The 19989-nt window shown below is 54.8% G+C and overlaps 1 protein-coding gene across 1 annotated transcript; it reads right to left on the reverse strand.

Moving 5' to 3' along the window:
- Positions 1 to 230: 230 nt before the first annotated feature.
- On the reverse strand, positions 231 to 16681 carry HSPA12B (heat shock protein family A (Hsp70) member 12B). The gene is made up of 13 exons (XM_061126695.1): positions 16550 to 16681; positions 12317 to 12376; positions 10522 to 10619; positions 9416 to 9540; positions 7007 to 7193; positions 6579 to 6683; positions 6155 to 6271; positions 4099 to 4273; positions 3338 to 3424; positions 2809 to 2913; positions 2442 to 2700; positions 1789 to 1892; positions 231 to 1201 (listed from the first exon to the last, which is right to left on the reverse strand). The coding sequence occupies exons 2-13, from the start codon at positions 12357 to 12359 to the stop codon at positions 546 to 548; spliced, it is 2061 nt and encodes a 686-aa protein (XP_060982678.1). The 5' UTR covers positions 12360 to 12376; positions 16550 to 16681; the 3' UTR covers positions 231 to 545.
- Positions 16682 to 19989: the final 3308 nt, after the last annotated feature.

The raw sequence follows: 19989 nt of genomic DNA on the forward strand, positions 1-19989 counted from the left end.
GCTACTGCCCTTTCTACAATTAACATTCATACTCAGGTGGTCAGCACCACACCCAGGAAGGTCGGTCCTACTACTTGTGTCCCTCTCCTGTCAGCTTCAGTCCTTGTCCTGCCTGGCTCCCTATGCAGGCTGAGCCAGTCAGAGCACTCTGCCCTTCGGCTCCAGACCCTACACAACCTCCTCCCTCTTGCTGCCCTGCCTGCAGCTGTACCCCCACCCTCACCCCCCACTCCCACCCTGGCCCCTAGTTCAGACCAAGGGTCAAGCCTTCTGATGCAGTCTGCTTTCAGGACCACGTGCTCCCTGTGGGGATGCCTTTGCAAACCTTTTAAGTCTCCTTGACCTCAGTCCTTGGAAGTGCCCTTCAGCCTTTCCGTCAGAGGACTGAGGCCCAATCCCAAAGCCTGAGTTTCTGGATGTGTCCCCACCCATCCCTCCTGCGACCTCATCTCCCAGGGCAGGATGGCGGGAAACAGGGTGGACTTATCTGCCCCAGCCCTGGGCCAAAAGTTTTGCTGGGTTGAGGGGGTGCTGGCACTGCGCCCTCAATTGGAAAGAAAGTCGATGGCGGCGCGCACGGAGCGATTGGTGCTGACATCGACGGCGGTGACCTTAATCTCAGTGTCGCCAAACTGCATGGCAGCGCGGATCTCGCGGCGGCCGGGGGGCATTCCGGCGGCGTCGGGGCCTCCCTCGGCTGGCTCAAGCTCCAGGCTGAGCGCGCCACACTTGCGCACTCCTGGGTCGGTGATAAAGAGCGCGTCCTCCGCGGCGCAGCAGTATAGGTTGATGAGCACTCGCCGCTGTCCTGGGCGCGCTGGGCAGTAGCTGCGCCGCACTTCCTCGCCCAGGGCCACCGACTGTTCGGCGGCCACGAAGCGCTCAAAAACGTCGGTGCACCAGCGGCGACCGTCACGAACCAGCAGCTTGTCAGGCGGGTGAACACCAGCCACGAAGCGGTTGAGCACACCCACGCCGTAAGTGAGCGGCGATCTACGCACCCGAACCACTCCCGGCGCCTGCCCAAAAAGCACTGCGCCTTTGAGGATGGTGAGGGCTACGTCGTGTGGAACCACCACACGCAGGCCGCGGGCGCCCAGAGCTGCCTGCACCGCGTGCTGCAGCATAGCCGACTCGGCGAAGCCGCCCACCAGGAACAGCAGTTTGACACCCTGCACCTCAGGGCGCTCCAGCAGTGCTTCTGCGGGGACGGGTGGGGAGGGGGTAAGGAAGACGGACGGGGCGTGGGCCCGAGGCTACCGCTGCGCAGCCACTGGCTCTTCCCTTCTGCCCTCCTCTATCTCTGGGGCAACGAGAAACTAGCCATTTCACTATAAAACCTTAGCCTGGTTTGGATGAAGAAAAACACAGAGCAGTTTCATGAGGGACTCTGCCATCCTCATGGCCTCTGCTTCCTCAACACTATCTGGCTTTCCCACTACACTGTGGAGGCCTTGAGTAAGGGTGTGAATTTACATGTATTAAATGCCTACTGCATGCAAGACATTGTACTTACTCTCTAAATACTTAAACTTATTTAAATCACTGTGATAACAGTTTGGGGGAGACCTAATACTACTTGGGGAGTCAGCCACTTAGAGTTACTTTAACCTGGCAAGACTACACATCGTCCTATTAATCCCCACGGCACTACATCCTTCAGGTATTCCTGATGATTCTGGATCTCAATCCAGTGTATGGATTTGGGGAGGTTTCCAGGTACTAATAGGGGGAAATACTCTCGCATGTGGGTGTGTATGCTAAGGTGAATGAATGACCCAAGCTCACCTATGTGCTGGATGATCCCGCTGACGGTGGGCTGAAAGAGTTCATTCATGGCCTCACAAGACATCCTGAGCATCCCATGTGAGGACCACTTCACGAAGTTCACGCTGTAGATGGTGAAGGAGGCACAGGCCCATGGGTCAGGGCCCAGGTCCTACTTCTATTCCAGGTTGAAGTACCTGGGCACATTCTGTATTGTGCCAACCACACTTGCAGGGGTTTTAGACTCAGGTCTGTTCCGGGTCCAGACATGAGGTCCCAGGAGAGGAGTCTCCTTTTGCCTCAATCAGAGGAACACAGACCAGTTGGCTGGCAGGTGTGTGTGAGTACGTATGGCTGTAGGGAAAAGTAGATAGGTAGGGGGTGTGTGTGTGTGTGTGTGTATAGGTAGGGGTGTGTGTGTGTGTGTGTGTGTGTGTGTGTGTGTGTGTGTGTGTGTGTGTGTGTGTGTGTGTGTACAGCTGGGGAATAGGAGATAGATACTGGCTTTTCCCTGGGGGGCTCAGGATCCTCTTGCCTCAGTTTGGGCTGCAGATTTCAGCTGGGGTACTCGTGCTCCTCCCCCTGCCTCCACCTGGGCTGGCATGACTTGTGCCTGGGCCAGATCAAGTGGATCCCCTACTGCCTTCCCCTGTAGGGGCGGTCCCCACACTCACCTGCTCTTGCGCAGAGCCGTCTCCACGTTGTGGCCTCCCTGCTTACGGTAGAAGTCAATGAAGGAGAACGGTAGGGAGATGTTGAGCGCCCCTGTACGGTGTGGGCCTGCAGTGCGTTTGCGGGCCTCGAAGGCTATAGTCAGATCCACCCAGGCTGCTGGACGTTGCCTTTTGAAGGTGGTGATGAAGTCCTCACCGAAGATGCGGCCCAGCAGCTGCTCAAAAGCCAGGTCCACGCCCACCGCGCCACAGGGCCCGCCTAGCGTCCAGCAGAGGAGGAAGAGGGCAACAGTGCTCATTCCACTGCCAGGAGGTACTGGCAGGGCAAGGGCGCTCTGGGTACCAAGGGTGCGGCCTGGCTACTCACCAGACGCCTTGTAGAGCTCCTTGAGGGTGCCATGGGGCTGCTCCAGCTGGTGCACCGTCAGGTCCACTGTGCCTCCCCCACAGTCTGCCACCACGTAGCGATCTCCTGTGGGGGCGAGCACGAGCACACACTTGTGGCCGCTCAGCTCTAGACCCTCTGGAGACTCAGCCAGCCTTCAGCCCTGCCCCAGGTCCTGAGCCCTGTCTGCAGGGCTGTGGGGGTTACGGTTGAAAGGGGCTTCAGGTCACCGGGTAGGGGCACAAGGTGTGAGGGAAAATGGCTCCAGGGTTCTGCAACTCCATCTGCAGAGAATCCTCTGCAGAGGAATGGGGGTTAGGGGCATGGCTGTGAGTGGGGGTGGGAGTGCAGGTGATGGTGAGGGGGACTACCAGCTTAGGTATAGCTATGGAGTTGGAAGGGGCAGGGTTCCTAGAGGATAGAGCTGACTTCAGGAATGTTTTCCCACCTTCAGTAGCTGGTATCCCGCAGGGCCCAAGGAATATCCCTCCATCTCCCCTCCCTCCCCCACCTGCTTGCATATCGGCCCACAGCTCTCCAACACCCGACTCCACCAGGAATGTCCGGCTGTGGCGGGATCTTCGAAGCTGCTCTCGGGCTGAGTGTTGAGGGACAGCAGGACAGTGAGGTCAGGAGGCTGCCTTAATATAGAGGGGCTCAGGCCATGGGAAAATCAGAATTAGGAAGGTCTAGACACGACTGAGTGACTTTACTTTCACTTTTCACTTTCATGCATTGGAGAAGGAAATGGCAGCCCACTCCAGTGTTCTTGCCTGGAGAATCCCAGGGACGGCGGAGCCTGGTGGGCTGCCGTCTATGGGGTCGCACAGAGTCGGGCACGACTGAAGCGATTTAGCAGCAGCAGCAGCAGAGGAACTGGGGAGGAGGGGAGATCCTGAGACCTGTCCCTATCATAGAAGGTTGACTACAGAAGTCTCAGCGCTTAGTCCTGGCAGCAGGAGCCTGGGGCTGGTGGGGGTGGGGGGACAGCTGGCATGCCAGGATGGGAGGGAAAACTGATTCAGTAGCTGTTGACGGGAAAGCTAAAGACCTCCACCTTCAGCTCAGAGTACCTTTGTCAGTAACCCCAGCACCTCTTCCTAGGGTAGGCTGTCACTACCCCTAGCCCCACCCCCACCCCTACTCCCCATCTCAGATTCAGGGTTGGATTGAGTCTTACCATCCTCAGACAGTGCTACTCTAGGGCACGGTATAGTCTTCAGTGCCTGCCTCCAAGGCCACCACTAGGCAGCACCCCTGGGGTTGGCTCACCCTGACGGAAGCTGGAGTCGATGGAGCGGCGCTCGCCCAGGCACCCTCTGCCTGGAGCTCGGCTACTCAGATCCACGAGCTGGTGCAGACGCAGCTTGCGGCAGTAGACAGAGGCAGCCTCAGGCTCCAGGGCGATGAGTAATTGCTCTGCATCCTCTCTCGACACTAGTCCAGCCTGATGGTGGTTGGCAGGGTTGGGGAGCATCATGGACCAGGCATCACACAGGAATGGCACCTCAGGGCAGGCAACCAGGGCTTGTGGGGCTCCTATCTCCTCCCCATTATAGTGCACTCACGCTAGGCCTCTCAAGGCCCTTCCATGTTGCACAGATTTGGAGCTGTCTCAGAGCCACCCTATGACCAGGCTTGAGGGATGGCTGTGGGAGGTGGGAGGTGGGAGGGATGGCTGTGGCCAAGGATGCCATGGGGTTGCCCAGCAGGGAGGGACCTTAGACTGAGTGAAAACCTAGAGCACCTGGGATCTGCCCCAGACTGCCCAAGGTGGCCCTGGGCTGCAGGAAGGTCCCCTTCACAAGTCCTGGGTTAGCAGCTGACCACTGGCTGAGGGGGTTAGTGGAGACTCCAGTACAGTGTATTAGGGGGTATAATGGCCAGAGCATCAATCAGAGGGGATGGTGGGGGAGTCCCCTTTAGCTCACTGAATGCCCTTTCTTCACTGGTAACGGACAGTGGCCATGGGCTTCCCCACTGTCTTGAGAACTTTGTTCCCAAGGAATGTGATATAGGAGAAAAGACACTTTAGCAGTGAAATTTCAGGCACCAAGGCAAGCGAGCTAGGGGGGAAAAAACATTTCTGTTACTTCCTGCATCAGGACAGGGGATCCCCACAGGAAGTACTTTATGTTCCATGGGGTTCCTCAGATTCTGACCAGGTGGGGGGATGGGCTAGGCGGGTATCAAGACTTCCTGCCCAGGGCCAGCCCTTTCTGAACTGACAGCCGGGGAACAGTGTGGGAGGAGGCAGGGTGGGTAAACCAGCAGGGGGCTACTGGCTGGGCACTGCCATGCTTTCACTCTGGTCTCTGAAAGGGGGATGGATGCCCACTGGCCTTGGGGTTAGCTCCTTCCAGAGACAAGTGAGGGCACCTGCGGATTTGACACCTAGGAAAAGGTATGTTTCTGGGGGGTTGGGGGTTCTGGAATTCCTGAGATTGCTTTTGGAAATCCTCGGGTGTCCCCCCCAGGCCCCACTTTCAGGGGCAGGATCAAACAACGAGTCCCCCTCCAACCTTCCCATCTCCATTGGGGGCAGGGGGGGTGCCTGAGCTGCAGTCCCCCTTTCTCCAGAACTTTGGGCCTCTCTTATGGTAGGAAGATCAGCAAACATTGGCCCAAATCACCTCCCTTCATAGTTTCATAGTCTTATTTCCTCTGCTCAAGAACTTAAAATGGTTGGGGCTGTGGTAAAAATACTGATGCTGGCTAAAGTGATGTTCCTGGTGTCCTGCCCAGCTACTGTGAGTGTTGCCCATCAGCTCCCCATTGCCCCTTCTCTGGAGAACTGCCTTCAACTGAATGGGAACTACCTCACTTGGGGGGGCTTAACCCAACCAGTTACCAGTGACAGACTGATAAGGATGGACCAAAAGCCACCCCTCTTGCCTCCCTGTGGCTAACACTAGGGTACATTCTCCCTCCAGAGCTCTCCATGGGATCACGCTGAGGCTAGACTCCAGATGAGACCCATCCCTGTTCACGTGTTTCTCCTGTCCTGCTTTCCTCACTCCCCTTTCACCTGAGAGTCCTTCAATACACCACATGCACAAGAATTTCCATCTTGGACTCTGCTTCTAGGAAACCTGCATTAAGACACTGGTTAAGCTGGCCTGGGCTGTCCCTTGTCCCTCAGCTCTCTGTTCCTACAGGCCCACCCCCTCTCTTGGTGGCAACAACCCTCCAAAATGCCCAGCAGGGTGGGGTTGGCAGTCTTTACACGATGGCTCTGTGGTCCCAAGTGTGGTGTATGAATGAGGGTATGGCGCCATGCCCGGGGCCCTTCCGAGCAACACCCACAACTCTGCCGGTATGTTCTCACCAGGTAGGCAGCCTCCCGCATGAACTGCTTGGCTGGTTGTTTCCAGATGGCAGGTACGGTCAACACCCAGCGCACAGTGTCCTTCTCCAGCAGTGATGGGCACTGCTCCCTCAGCTCCTGGAGCAGGATGGGGCAGTGAAGGGAAGGGCTGGCTTGGTCTGAAGGGAGTGTCCTTATAGGAGCTGGAGAAGCTAATCAGGCCTGAGGAAGAACTTCCCAGCTGACTTGGGAGAATCTTAACACCCCCTTTCCCACCACCACCACCACCTCCCCAACACCTGATGCAGGGCTACCAGATAGGAAGGCAGAGGACTGGGGAAGATGACCCCTGTCTTCTGACAGTGGCTACTCAGTGGATGGGCTGAGGGGAAAGGATGGACCTGGGGGTTGTCCACCCCAGTAAGCAGAGAGGGTCACAGCGCACCTGAAGGGCATGCTCCTTGAAGAAGTGCAAGGCATGAGCGAACACCTCCAGGGCAGGCATTTTCTTTCCGTTTACTGCTTCTAGCTGGGTCTTCAAAGTGAGATCCTGGCAAGGGCACAGGGCAGCTCTGTAGGAGGCCACAGCTCTCCATTTCCTGACAGCCTCTCATATTTAACCCCATTTCCTGTGCTCCCCTCTTTGGTACTGTCCCACTCTGGCTCTAATCTCATGGCAGTTCTTCTCCCCAGCCCTTCTCCTTACCCTCTCACACCCCATGGTCATGCCAACATCCCTTCTGTTCAAACTCCGCCTCCAGGCCCCCCTCACCTTTTAGCTTTGCCAACCCTCCATGAGGCCTCCCTCCCTGCTTTCCCTCCTAGCCCTGCCTTCCTGGCTGGAGCTGGGCGCTGAGCCAGAATGTGACTCACGGTGGTACTGTGGATCTTCATCTTGAACTTTTCGAAGTAGAGCCAGTCACGAGCCTCCTCAGGGTCCAGATCGTGGTAGTAATCGCGGGCTGTATAGCCAAAGCTGTGAAAGGCACCCTCTGGGGTCAGCAGCAGGCAGGTAGGGGTCTTCTGGTGGGCCACACCTGGGTCCCCACCTTCCCATTTCCTGTGGAGGCAGAAGGCTGTCAGTGTGGTCAGTGTGTCGTCTCTTCATGGGGTCGGATGCTGGCTCTGGGACCAGCTGTGTGACTTCAGGCAGCTCACTTGGCTTCCCCAGGCTCCATATGTAAAACGGAAATGATAACGGTACCTACCTTTTAGGCTTCTTGTGAATATGGTGCTTGGCATCCACTTAAATCTCCATAAATGTTGCTCATGGGATCATCTCTATCCATGGAGCCATGGGTCCCATCCGACATCCTCAGCTTCTGCTCCCTCCCATGAAGTACACCATTTGATTTCACCTCCCTGTCCTTTTAACAAGTAGCAGCAGGCCATCATCCATCTCCCTTGTGTGGCCTTCTGATGTGTCTCTCCAGGACCCTGGCGGAGGCCTTCTCCAAGCCAGCTGGATGCCCTCCTCTAGGCCATCTTCCACATAGCTAAGCTCTATGATCATTCCTGTCTGGCCCACCTCAGCAGCTACACCCCAGCTGACTGCACCTTCAACAGGCCCCCAAAACCTGAGATTCCAAACTTCCCTGTATGCAGTCATCATCTGGACCTCCACAACTCACTGCCCAGGTCATTGGCCTGGTAAATCCTTCCTCCCCTTCCTCTGCCTTTTCTGATGCCCTGACTTCTCTAGGCCAAGCTCACCATTGCATCCACTGGGGGGAGGAACTAAGAATCCAGGGAGAAGGAAGAGCATGTGCAAGTTTATAGAGGTGTCAAAGAGTGGGGAGAACTAGTTATAAGTTGACTCAAAGCAGCAATGTTAAGATCAACTAAGGAGTATCAAATGTCATACCAGAATTCTGTCTTGGTGGGTTTTAAGGGAGTGAAGAAGCATGACCACATTTGCCTTTAGAAATGTCTCTGGTCCCCATGTAGCAACAGAGTGGAGGAGAGGGAGGGTGGAGAAGAGAAACCAGGGAGGATATTGCAGCCATTCAAGTGAGAGAGGGTGGGGCTGAACTCGGGTGCGAGTGGTGGAGAGAAGTAGATGGGTATTACAGAGATATTAGGGAGATAGAAATGATGGGGCTTGGTGGCTAGTGGGAGTGGGAAGGGCTTGGGAGGAGGCCAGGATGTCCCCCAGTCACTCCTGTGACTAATCTCTCCACAGTATCCCTTCACGTGTCCTCAGCCCTAGCAACAGTCCCAGCGTGGCCTCAGCTGTGTATGCTGGCTGACAAGCTGGGATGCCATTCAGCTCCTAGAGAGCTCTAAGATCCTAGGGCCTTTGTGGCCTCACATGGATGTGGAGGGAGCAGAGAAAGGGGAAGGACAGTCCACATTCATGCAGGTCAAGTCCCCTGTATCTTTGGGGCAGTGACCCTTGGCTGTCTTTCCATATAGCCTCCCAGGCCCTGGTGAAGCCTGCTGATCCTCCATCCCAGTGTGAGTTGGGAGCTTTGGCATCTTCCACCTACAGGCTACAGTCTCACTAAGATACATTCAAAGGATCAGGGTCTTGAGGCCTGAAGGAAGGTATCAAACAAATGTTTTGTTCAAACAAAACTCAACAAAATTCATCAGAATGGATTTTTTCAAACAGCTTTTTCATGACAACTGTGTGACTTGATAATTCAGCTAACCTCTCTAGTCCTTCATTTCCTTGTATTTCATTTGAGATGTTGAACCTAGGACTGCCTCTAGGAACCTACCACATAGAAATTCCAGCACAAGTTTCCAAGGAAGAGTATTCACTGCAACACTTTTTGTAATGAAAAAACTTAGAAGGAAAAACTTCCTCAAAACTGTCAATAGAAGAATGAATAAATTATGATACATCCGAACTGTGGAATACTGTGCAACAATGAAAAGAAAATGGTGGCTCTCTCCATATTCACATGAGACATCTACAAAATAGTGCTGAAAGCTTAAAGCAAGTTGTATGTTTTATTTTAAAACCACATATTTGTGCATACATGTGTATCCCTATGACTAGCCCAGAAAAAATAATAAAAAATTGAAAATAAAAAGTGAAGCCCAACATTTTCTTGCAGAGGTCAAAGAATTGCCCCAACTGGGGTTGAGCGCCCAGACCTGGGTCCCATCCTCCAAACTTTTGCCCCAGTAGGGAGCCCAGACTAGGGCTGGAAAGCTTCTCTGAGAAGATCCCTTAGTGACAGTACTTCTCCTTAGTGACAGTACTTCTGGGACTAGGTCTCTCCCAGGGTGCAGGACTACCCCCAACCAATCTCCCAGTCCAGCCACTCTCACCTCATCATGTGGATGGCCTCAGGGTCACTGGCAAAGCTGAAGGCATAGCCACTGGATGTGGTGCCAAAGTCGATAGCCACGACCACAGAGAAGGGGGCCTGCTGAGGGCCTCGGGCCTCGGGCTTCTGCAAGTGCAAGACCTAGTCAGGGAGCGGCCAGAGGGCTAGGCTGGCTGTATGTGGAAGTCCTTCCCACCCCTGGCTGTGGTCCAGACCAGCCCTGGCCCACCCCCTCAGACCTCCTGCCTGATTTCTCTCCCCTCCTAAGCTCCAGGCTGAGCCCTTGAGTTGCTAACTGCTCAGAAAGCCCAAGGCCTCTCAGGTAGCCCCATGAAGTTTTGAGCTCAAGTTCCTACTTCCCTGCCCTTCTGCCTGGGCTGCCTTAGTCCCAGCCCCATCTTTCATCATTTCCAGCCTGGGCCCAGCTGGAAGCAGTTTTGCTGCTCTGAGCAGCTTCATAGCACATGGACCTGTGTATATGAGACCCTCCTGCTCTTTGTGGCCACAGTGAAATAGCCTGACTCTGTCCAGTTTTGTGGCAGAGAAGAGAACCCTATGCGTGTGCCCCAGAGTGGTCCTTACCTTCTCCCAGGCTAGGACTGGGCTCCCTGAGAACAAGGGGGTCCCCAGGTTGGATCACTAGGGTGAGGCCACCCTGGGTAGGGTGACTTAGGGAATTTGGGGGTGATGGTTATGTCTTAGATATTTCAAGCTAGCAGTTACCAAACTATTTTTTAGCCATGTGTCTCCTCTTCCCTAGATGTATCTTTTAATAAGGTGGGGCTGTGGTTGACAGGAGGGGAAGCAAGTCTGGGAGGCCCAGTGCTCTGAGGACCTACAAAACTAGTTGCTCAGAAGTACACCTGCCAAGGCAGGCTAGTTGCAAAGGTTCCTGGATGTCATCCTGGAGGGGGTTCATCTCAGTAAAACTGTCACTCCTATAGTCCAAGGTCACCTAAGGCTAACCCATCTGGGGAGAACATGAGTATATAGGGGCAGGAGGCATGGTGGTATTCCTAGCCCAGACTTGTGAGCTCTTCTAGACACCAGTGCGGCCCTCCCCACCACCCATGCCCCCCACCACCCCAAGCCCTGCCCTAGGCTTACTGGAGATTGTGAGGGTGTGAGAGGGGCAATGCCACAGCTTTCCTGGGTCCTTGGGGAGGCAGGTGGGCTGGGCACTGGAGACCGCTGTGGGCTGGAGCCTGAAAAGAGAGGACAGATCACTCTGGTACAAAGAGGGTAAGGGGCTGCTGGCTAGGTCCTGGGTGTGGGGGTTCTCCATCAGTCACTGCCGGGCCAAGGTGAGGGGTACCCTGCTGGGGAAGAAGGACTAGGGAGGGAAGGTAGGAAGGACAGGACTGAGGTGGGGGTGGGGGATACCTGGGCTCAGGGCCCGTTATCAGTTAGAGGCGACCTATTCCTGAAGGATGACTCATACTTCACCTAGGACTCACTGCCTTCTTCAGCACCCGTCAGACACCGCGGGGAAGGGGAGGGATAGAGAAGCATTGTGGGGGGTGGGCAGGACTGAGTCCAAAGACAGAACGGCAGGAGAGAGGGGCAGGTAAGCTCCTGGGTGAGGATGGAGAAACCAGAAGAGGTGGGGGAACTACAGACCTGTGTGGGAGGTGGAGCAGCCCCTCTCCCCGTTAAGTTCAGCCTCATGTTCTCATCAGGACCTGGGGGAATTGCCTCTCCTACCAACCCTCTGCCCCCAAGGGTCATGGACAGGCCCAGCCCTGCGCTGAGCAGCCCTGAGCGGAGATGTGTTTAACCACAGGAGGGCAGATTCCAAGCTCCTCTCCCCCACAACACGCACAGACCTGAACCTTTGGTGGGAGGAAGCAGTGCAGCCCCCAGAAGGCAGCTGGCTGGGAGGCTCAGGCAGTTCAGGAGGCAGGAGGGCCTGCCTGGCTGGACATCCCCCAGGTATGGGCTGGTGGCCCAACACCACCACACCGGCCTTTGCTGAGGCCCCTGTGCAGAGCACTGGGGCTGCCCTGAGATCTGTGTTGGGGACAGGGGGCTGGCCAGGGAGATTGGTGGGGTCTGGCATTTAGACACACTGGCAAATCAAACAGGCCTGTCTAGCTTTAGGCTGAGCCAGGGCTGGGGCCTCCACTCCCTCAGCCACAGCCATGGGGCCCTGACAAGTCCCAGGCCACCCTGGCCTTGGGGTACCCTGGGAACATATGTGAGGGGCAGGGCATGAAGGGGACTCTAGGAAGTGCCTGCACAGGGCTGGCATCGGTCTTGCAGCGCTGGAGGGGCAAGGACACGGCGGTCACACTTCCAGAGGCCCTTTTTCTTAGCCGACCGGTGCAGGCTTGGGCCAAGCCGCTGTGGCTTGAGCCTGGGAAGGGAGGCAGGAAGGAAGGCCCAGCCCACCAGGTCTTTGTGAGTGGACTTCCTGAGGCGTGTCTGTCCTGCCGCCTGGCCTCCCTCCCCTGCACAAAACCCAGAGCCTGCTCCCAGACCAGGCCAGACGTGCATGCACAGAGTTCTGTGCAGATATACACACACTCTCACTTGAGACCCTGTGCCCAGAGACCTGCCCTTAGGCAGACAGGCAAGGACACACACTCACACATACTACACACACACCCTGCACAAAACACATGCACACCCATATAGCCCTGTGCACACAGGCCTGCCCTGCATACACATACTTGTAGACACTCAGGGGTCCCATGAACAGGCTTGCAGAGTGTGCAGGCACACACACACACACACTCACATACATAGTCCTGTTGCACTAACCCGCCCCGTGCACACACACTCACAGAATGGCTCTCAGGAGCCTCTGCTGAGAGAGGCACGTGGACAGACTAGGGGTTGGTCTGAGTGCTGGGGTGACAGGGACAGTGGGCCTAGATGGAGGTGAGGGGGCAGGTCTTACCAATGTACAGCCCCTGTAGGTCCATCTCCGGGACAGCCAGCATCTTTGCAGGCCCTGTAGCTGTGAACAAGAATGGACAAGCAGAATGGCATTTATTTATTCCTTTGTTCCCTTACTGAATAATTATTTATTTACTTTCAGCTGGAGTTCTTTGAAGCAAGTCCCAGACATCATGTTGCTTGACCTATAAATTCTTTAACTTATCTCTCCAACAGATACAGATTTTTAAAAAGACATTGCCACAACACCACTATCATGTCCAATAAAATCAGTAGTAATTCCTTAATCCAGTGCTCAATCCCACAGTCCTAGCTTGTCTCAAAAATGTTTTTTTTTTTTTTTGGCTGCACCACCTGGCTTGCAGAACTTTAGTTCCCCGAGCAGAGACTGAACCAGGGCCTGCTGCAGTAGAAGCACGGAGTCCTAACCACTGGACTGCAGGGAAGTCCCTCAGAAATGTCTTTTTTTTACCAGTTGCTTTGTTGGAACCAGGATGCTCCTAAGTGTTTTCAGGTGCCCACTCTGCCAGATGCTGTGGGACATCAGTGACCCAGAGACACACTGTTCCAGTCCTGGGGGCCCATAGCCTGGTGGAGAAATCATTCATAATCAGATAATCATGTACCTGAATCTGAGATTACAAATGGTGCTATGATGGATACAAGCAGGGCAGAAAGGGTAGCATGGCAAAGCTGGAGAGAGGGGTTGGGCTAGGCTTACCATGCAGGCAGATCCTGGTGGACTCAATTTTAGATCTGGTTTTATATGAAGGACAAGGGCAAATCCTGAAGGGTTTGAAGTGGCAAAGTGGAGACAGGCGCATGACTAAATCTGTTTTAAAAATCCCCCCTGGCTACATGGAAGTATGGACTGCAACAAGACAACATGAAAACAGGGGCCAATAGTGCTCCAGGCAGCAGATGATGACTGTGTGTCTTGAGACATAAGTGCACACATATAAGTTAGAAGTTAAAATCAACAAGCCTGACAGAAGTTGGCTGGATTGGACATGGGAGATTAGGAACGAGCAAGCAGGTGGAAAATACTGCAGCAGGGCAACCTGGCAGGGGGAAAGGGGCAGTGTTCCCGGTGCAGTTTTTGAAACTGCTAAGAAAACAGACCAAGGAGTCAGGTGACATATGACCTAGAGGTCAGGGAGAATTCCGAGGTGGAGATTTGTGTTTGGAGTCATTGTCACAGGAGGTTTGGCAGAGTAGCGTGGGGGAAGGGAAGGGAGGAGAAGCTCTGAATAAAGGTTGCCAGGAGGAAGGTTGAGCCAGGGAGACAGGGATGCCTGCTATGGTTTCATGAAGATCTTGATAAGAGAAGGCCACGAAGCTAGATCCTTCAGAGATTTTTAGCTGAGACTGGAAACACCAGATTTAATGTTTTAAAGGCCCAGGGCATTTTGGTGGAATGAAGGAGTGGGGTGGGAGTCTGGTAGGCAAGGAGGGAGCAGAGGATGAGAGAACAGCTAGCACTTCCCGCTAGTGCAGCTGAGATCAGGAGGTGATGTGCATATTACCTGGAAGAAAATAAAGCTTGAGGAAGGAAGGACAGGATTTTATTTTCTAAGATGAGAGGAACTTGAGCTTCGGTCCGCCAGCTCCCAAGAGCTGATTCTGTGCATCTCTTCTCAATGTTGCATTTATTGACATCACATTGATAGCTTGAAATCAGCTATGGTGATTACATCATACAAGCTGGCAAACTGCAAAACGGGTTTTTCTCCCTCTTGGGGAGAGGACTGAAAAACATTTATTAACAAAGGCTGGATCAAGGCCACAGGAGAGATGATGGCAGCCGTATTTAGAAGTTGTTTCGATTCATCAGCAAAAACATTGAACCTTTCTTCCAGCCAGGTTCTACAGCTAAGTGCTGGGGAAACACTGCTCAATGAATGGATTTTCTCAACCAAGGATATTGTATTTGGAGCAGAAACAATCTAGAATAACCAAGAAAAAAAGACTCAGGGGTTGTCATTCTAAGCTGATTCCTTGTCCAAACCATTGTCTATAATTACCCCAGCTCTTATCTCTGAGCCTGTGACACATTGAGTGCTCTGATACTCAGCAACGGCCTATTAGGCACCTTAAGGACACCGGGCTGGAGTGCATCCTGTTGCCTCTCCATGCCTCAGTGCCCTTTCCTGTAAAACAGATCACGCAGGGGCCTGTGAGGGTCAAGTCCAAGGACGAAAGGCAGTTGATAAAAAGGCAGATGTGAGCAGTGTTCTTTCCCTTCATAATATGGATTCTAAAGTTTCTCTTGTCAGAATTTTTGGTCTTATTGAGACTTTTATTCTAGTCATTCTGAGTTCTTTAGAGAGGGAGGGAGGCCCTGAATCAATTTATGTTAAAAAAGGAGGATCCTGCTGATTCTCTGAGAGGTGGAGGCAGAAGCAGGTGGCACCCACACAAGCATGCATCCATGCCCCATATTTCTTTGGGACATCCTTACCACGCATACACACCCATTTACCAGAAACATTTAGGGAGAATGCTGATCATGGGACTCAAGACAACCTCCACTCCCAAACACTACATCTGGGCAGGGTCTGCAGCTGGAAATGGGGGGAGGTAGAACCCTGCCCCAGGGGTCCAACTAATTTCAGACTGGTGATGCTTATGGGTTTGAGAATAATTGAATGGGGCAGTTTGGTTTACACAGAAAGTAACCATTTCCTGGCTACAAGAGCAGGCTAAACCCTGGCCCCAGCTTGACCCCTGCCCTACGCACCGACAGACACTTAATCCCACCTCTGGTCTGTCCCTTAACCTCACCCACAGCCCTTGGCCTCATAATGACCTCTGATTTTCAGCTTTGCCCTGACCCAGTAAGCCTGACTGGGGACTAGGACAGGGTGTGGCTGAGTAGGGAGCTGAAACCGGAGATTCCCATCCCACAGTGTTCCCCAAACTACAAAAGCCTAGGACTTTTTGTCCAATGGAGAAAAATCTCCAAGGATCTTTTCCTCAGTTGGGTGTGATGAGGCTGGGTCCTTATGTCCCTTCCCATCCCCCACCAGAGCACTTGGACATGTGGTGTTGCTGGAGTCCAGGGCACCACACATCCCATCTTCTGCCCATGAAGGCAAAGAGCCCACCCAACTTTACAGCTCACCTCCATACCCCCACAGGCCTTTCCCCTGCACCCTGCCTCTCCTATCCACTGCTCTCTCTCATCATCCTGCCATTCAGCAAAGACAGAGAAGCCACAGGCATTTTTCCCAAACCAGAGACTGAACCAACCTGGGCCCAAGGGACAGATCAGAAATGGCACCCAAAGGGCTGCCCACGTCTGTCTCTGGAGAGGCGCCCTCAAGGCGAGGGACCAGAGGGAGGCTGTGGGGTGAGGAAGCTGCCGTCTCCAGGGCTGGGGCAGGGAGCGACAGAAAAGGCCTCCTGCATCCCCTCCCAGTCCTCCGCTTTTCTTTCCATACATCCTGCCCCACCCCCCTGGGTCCCCATCAAGGGAGCAGCCAGTTCACAAACAACCTCTGTCCCACACAGCCTAGGGCCTAAGCCCCTCCCACGCTCTCCTGCTGTCCATCACCTCTCTTACCTTTCGGGGGGATCCGGGGCTGCCTTCACTCTCACAGGGAGTCCATATTTTAGAGCTTCCTCCCTCCCAGGCTCTCTCCCCGACACAAGCTAGCTTTGCCTCCTGGCTCCACCGCCGCCACAGGGAGCCCAGACCCCACTCCACCTGGACTCCCAAGCTGGCCTCACAGAGAGAAACCAGAGGTCCCTGTTCATGAAGCCAGCGCAGTCTGGCACTGTGGTACCCCAGCCACTCTTGAACTTTTGAGACCAGGGGCCCTAGGAACTCCCCCTGCAGGCGCCCCCAAAGTGCACACATATTGAATCCCCGGGTCTCCACCTTCTGGCCGAAGCACCGTGTCCCTCCACAAACTTGCTCCCCTGGAGCAGCCCCCAGCCCCACAGCAGACGCCCAGACATAGAAGTCTCTCGAGCCCCCCTCTGTCCCTCCGATCCCCACCCTCACCAGTGTGGGGTCCCAAAGCCCGGATGAGAGCCCTCCGTGGCTGCCCCAGTCGCCTTCCTGAACCCCAGAGCCCTCCTGGAGACAGGGGCTTGCAGCTCTGTCCCAGTCCCGTTCTCCAGGGTCAGGAAGTTTGTGGTGGGGGTCTCAGCCGCCAGCCCGCGATGAAACCGCAAATCTTGGCGCCCTTCTCTCTAGGAGCCCAGCAGCGCCCTGCCCAGAACTCACCTCTGCCCTCCCGACAGCTCGCCCTCTGTCCAGACGCCTGGAAGCTGGGCCCGCAGCCGGTGGGGTGGCCGTGCCCTGCCGCGGCGGCCACAGCCCTCGACGTGCGCCCAGCCCCGGCCCCGCTCTCCGCCCTGCAACGCCCCGACCCCTCTCCCTTCCCCTCCCCCTCCCCCGGGCCGGATGGCCGCGCCGCCGCGCCGCCGGGTGGGCCAGCGCTCCAGCCCAGATGTGCAAGGCCGGGGCGGGGCCGGCAGCGCGGGCCTCCGCCGAGGGGCCCCGCCCGGCTCAGTCCACAGCCCCTCCCTGCGCCCCTCCTGCGCCTCCCACTTCCCAGCCACCCGGGGGGCCGCGAGGGAAGAAGGTTGAGGAGGCGAGGTAGAGGGTAGAAGAGAGGAATTTCAGAACCACCCCCTAGGCCTCCTGCAGCCGTGCTGCGCACGGGCCCTCTGCCCACCTCAAGGCTACCATGGGCCAGCTAGAAAGCCCACCTGCCTAGAGGGAGGGCCCTGCCACAGACCCTCAGGGCCCCTTCACCCAGACTCCTACCCTCGCACCACATCCCCACCAAGATCCCTAGTTTGGTCTCCAAGGATCAGAGAAAAGAAGCCAATCTGAGGGTAAGGACAGGCCTTCCAGCCCAGACTGGGCCCTCGGTCTGTACTTGCTGAAGTCGGGGGCAGGGAGGGAAGCGATCTCACAGTCTGGGTCCCCCCTCCTAGCAAAGGGAGCACTCAGAACTCATTCTGCTTCGACAAGGAGCACGTAGCCCCTTTCCTGTGAGGGCTCCTGGCCTTCTTTCTAACCTAGCCTTCGGTCCCAGCTCATGCTTTCGTGAGGATCTGGGGACCTGGCCTCCAAATAGAAGATTGACAGAGTGGAGATCTGGGTTGCTAGGCCCTTCTAAGGCTGCTAACCTCCCATGCCCCACCCCCCACACCTCCTGGTTCTGGTAGGACCTGGGCCTGACCCATTTCCTTCTGCCCAATGTGTCCCCACAGAGGCTGAGGCTAGCCTGGGTGGAATAGGGCCAAGGGTTGCTTCTTAGCTTGTCTCTCTGTGCTAGGGGGGCCGGCCTCTTGTTTGTTCTCTCAGCCCCCTCCTCAAAGAAGGCTCCCATAGTTCTCTAGGCATCAGTTGCCACCACCCCCCACCCCCCCCTCAAACCTTGACATGGCCTATTTTCCCTCCCTGGAATACTTTCTTTCCTCCTCTCTGTCCATCTAAAAGGCTCCTCAGCTAAGGTGTCATCTCTTCTAATCTTTTGGCCCTTATTGTCAGGGCCACTGCTCTAGAGGGCTCCCTGCAATGAGGTTGGGGGTGAGGGGTTTGCAGCACCAAATAATTTCTGATGTTAGCACCGGGTCAGTAAGCCAGCAAGGTATTCAATCGGCAGCCTCCACTGGCTGCTCCAAATGTGTCTGTAAGAGTGTGTGTATCTGTTGGTGTGTCTCTCTGTGTGTGTCTATGTGTGTGTGTGTGTGTGTCTTTGTGTGTGAGTGTGTATATATATATATGTTTGTGTCTGTATGTGAGTATGTCTCTTGGGATGTCTGTGTGACTGTGTCTGTGCCTGTGTGTCTGTATGTATTATATATGGGCATGTCTGTGTCTTACATCTTTTGGTGTATGTATTTGTCTGTCTGTGAGTGTGTGACAAGTATGTGATGGGGGCTGGCAGGCCTTCATCTCATTGCAGAGACTGAGAAAAGCCAGGGAGGGTTGAAGTGCGGCTGTGCATTAGGGGAAGGGGCAAAGGGTCTAGCCCCTTAAACACAACCTGCTTCTTGTTTTTCTTGTTCCTCCACCCTAACCCCCAGCTTCACAGGCTGGCTCATTCCTGAGGGCCATGGCAGCAGGCTTTGAGCAGGAGTGAAGAATCATGGGTGGGGGTCCTTAGCTCCTGGTGCCCTTCTGTTTAGGAGCCTTCTGTTCCCCACTATTTTAGGCCCCATCAGGTGTTGCAGTCCCACCCTTGGGCAGCTTCCAGTCAGACACAAGAGGACAGCAAACAATCGCAGTGAATCCTTGCCCACTGGGAGATTCAATTCAATTCAATTGCCACCAGAAGATTTGGGCCAAGATAGGCATTGATGAGGGTCCCACAGAGCCCCCAAGGGACCTCTCTGAGCCCTTGCATTCCCTCTCTCCCCTCCAGTGCCATGGAGATGCACCCAGTGACCTCACTGGCTTCCTGCTCCTCCCTGGTGGGGGAGGAGGGGGGCAGGATCTGCTCAGGAGTAGCCTCTCTCCAGGCCTTGCCTCCCTCCTCTGGTCTGCACTCAGGATCTCCCTCTCTCCATTCTGTTCCCAGCCCTGCCCCTCCACTTCATCTCTTTCTTGCAACTGCAGGAGACTTTCAAAAGTGCAAATCTGATTCCACTGCTTCACTGATCCTACACCGTCCCTTACTTACAGGAGAAGAGCCAGTGATCCAAGGCTTGGACTGTCATTGGCTGACCTCTCAAGCTCCCCTTTCCAGCCCTAAAGTCCAACCCCATCTGCTGCCCTTCAAGCCCAGCTTGCCTTCTCTGCTTCTAAGCCTGGGCTAGCCCCCAGCCTGCTCTGCTCGGCAGGCAGCACCCTTCCTCACTTGGGCTCTTTGGGAAAAACTGGCCCCTGGGGAATTTTTGTGGGTGATATGTCTGTTCAAAGAGCCCCCAGCTGTGGCCACACTGATCTCGGGTGGCCTTGACCTGCAATGGCTTGGAGCAGGGCTTAGGTTCCCAGCGAGAGATGGGGCTGGGTTGCGGCAGTGAAAGCACCAGTTCCTAGCCACTAGGTCAGTGGCCAGTGACAAGGGCCCTGGCCCTTCGGCTTTGCAGAAAAGAATTCCCACAAAGACAGAAAGTAACAAAGCAAATAAAGTATTTATTAAGAGAAAAAAGAGTACAGTACGTGTGGATAGGTACACGGGCAGACTTAAAGGGATAGTCCCTGAGCTGTGCCCTCGTGATAGTTTGAACTACTTTTATGGGGTATTTCTTCCCAGTTCCCTTTGGCCAATCATGTTGATTTACCTGGTTCACAGTCCATATCTGGGATATCTCAGGATCCTCCCATGTGTGCCCACTCATCTCTTAGCCTAGGTGGATTTTACTGAAAAGACATATGGTAGCCTGGCATTAGTTAGCATCATTCTACCTTGGACCTCCAAGGAGCTTTTCTGTGTATGTATGGTCGAGGAGGTCTCCTGCCTTTGAGAATGAGAAATATGTGGTCTAGGCAGGACCCAGTGAAGTGAAACTCGTTCAGTCACATCTGACTCTTTGCAAACCCATGGACTTAGCCCTCTAGGCTCCTCTATCCATGGAAATCTCCAGGCAAGAATACTGGAGTGGGTAGCCATTCTCTTCTCCAGGGGATCTTCCCAACCCAGGAATTGAACCCGGAGTCTCCTGCATTGCAGGCAGATTCTTTACCATCCGAGCCACCACAGAGAG

Source organism: Dama dama, chromosome 23 (genome assembly GCF_033118175.1).
Source record: "Dama dama isolate Ldn47 chromosome 23, ASM3311817v1, whole genome shotgun sequence".
In the NCBI taxonomy this organism is placed as follows: Eukaryota; Metazoa; Chordata; class Mammalia; order Artiodactyla; family Cervidae; genus Dama; species Dama dama.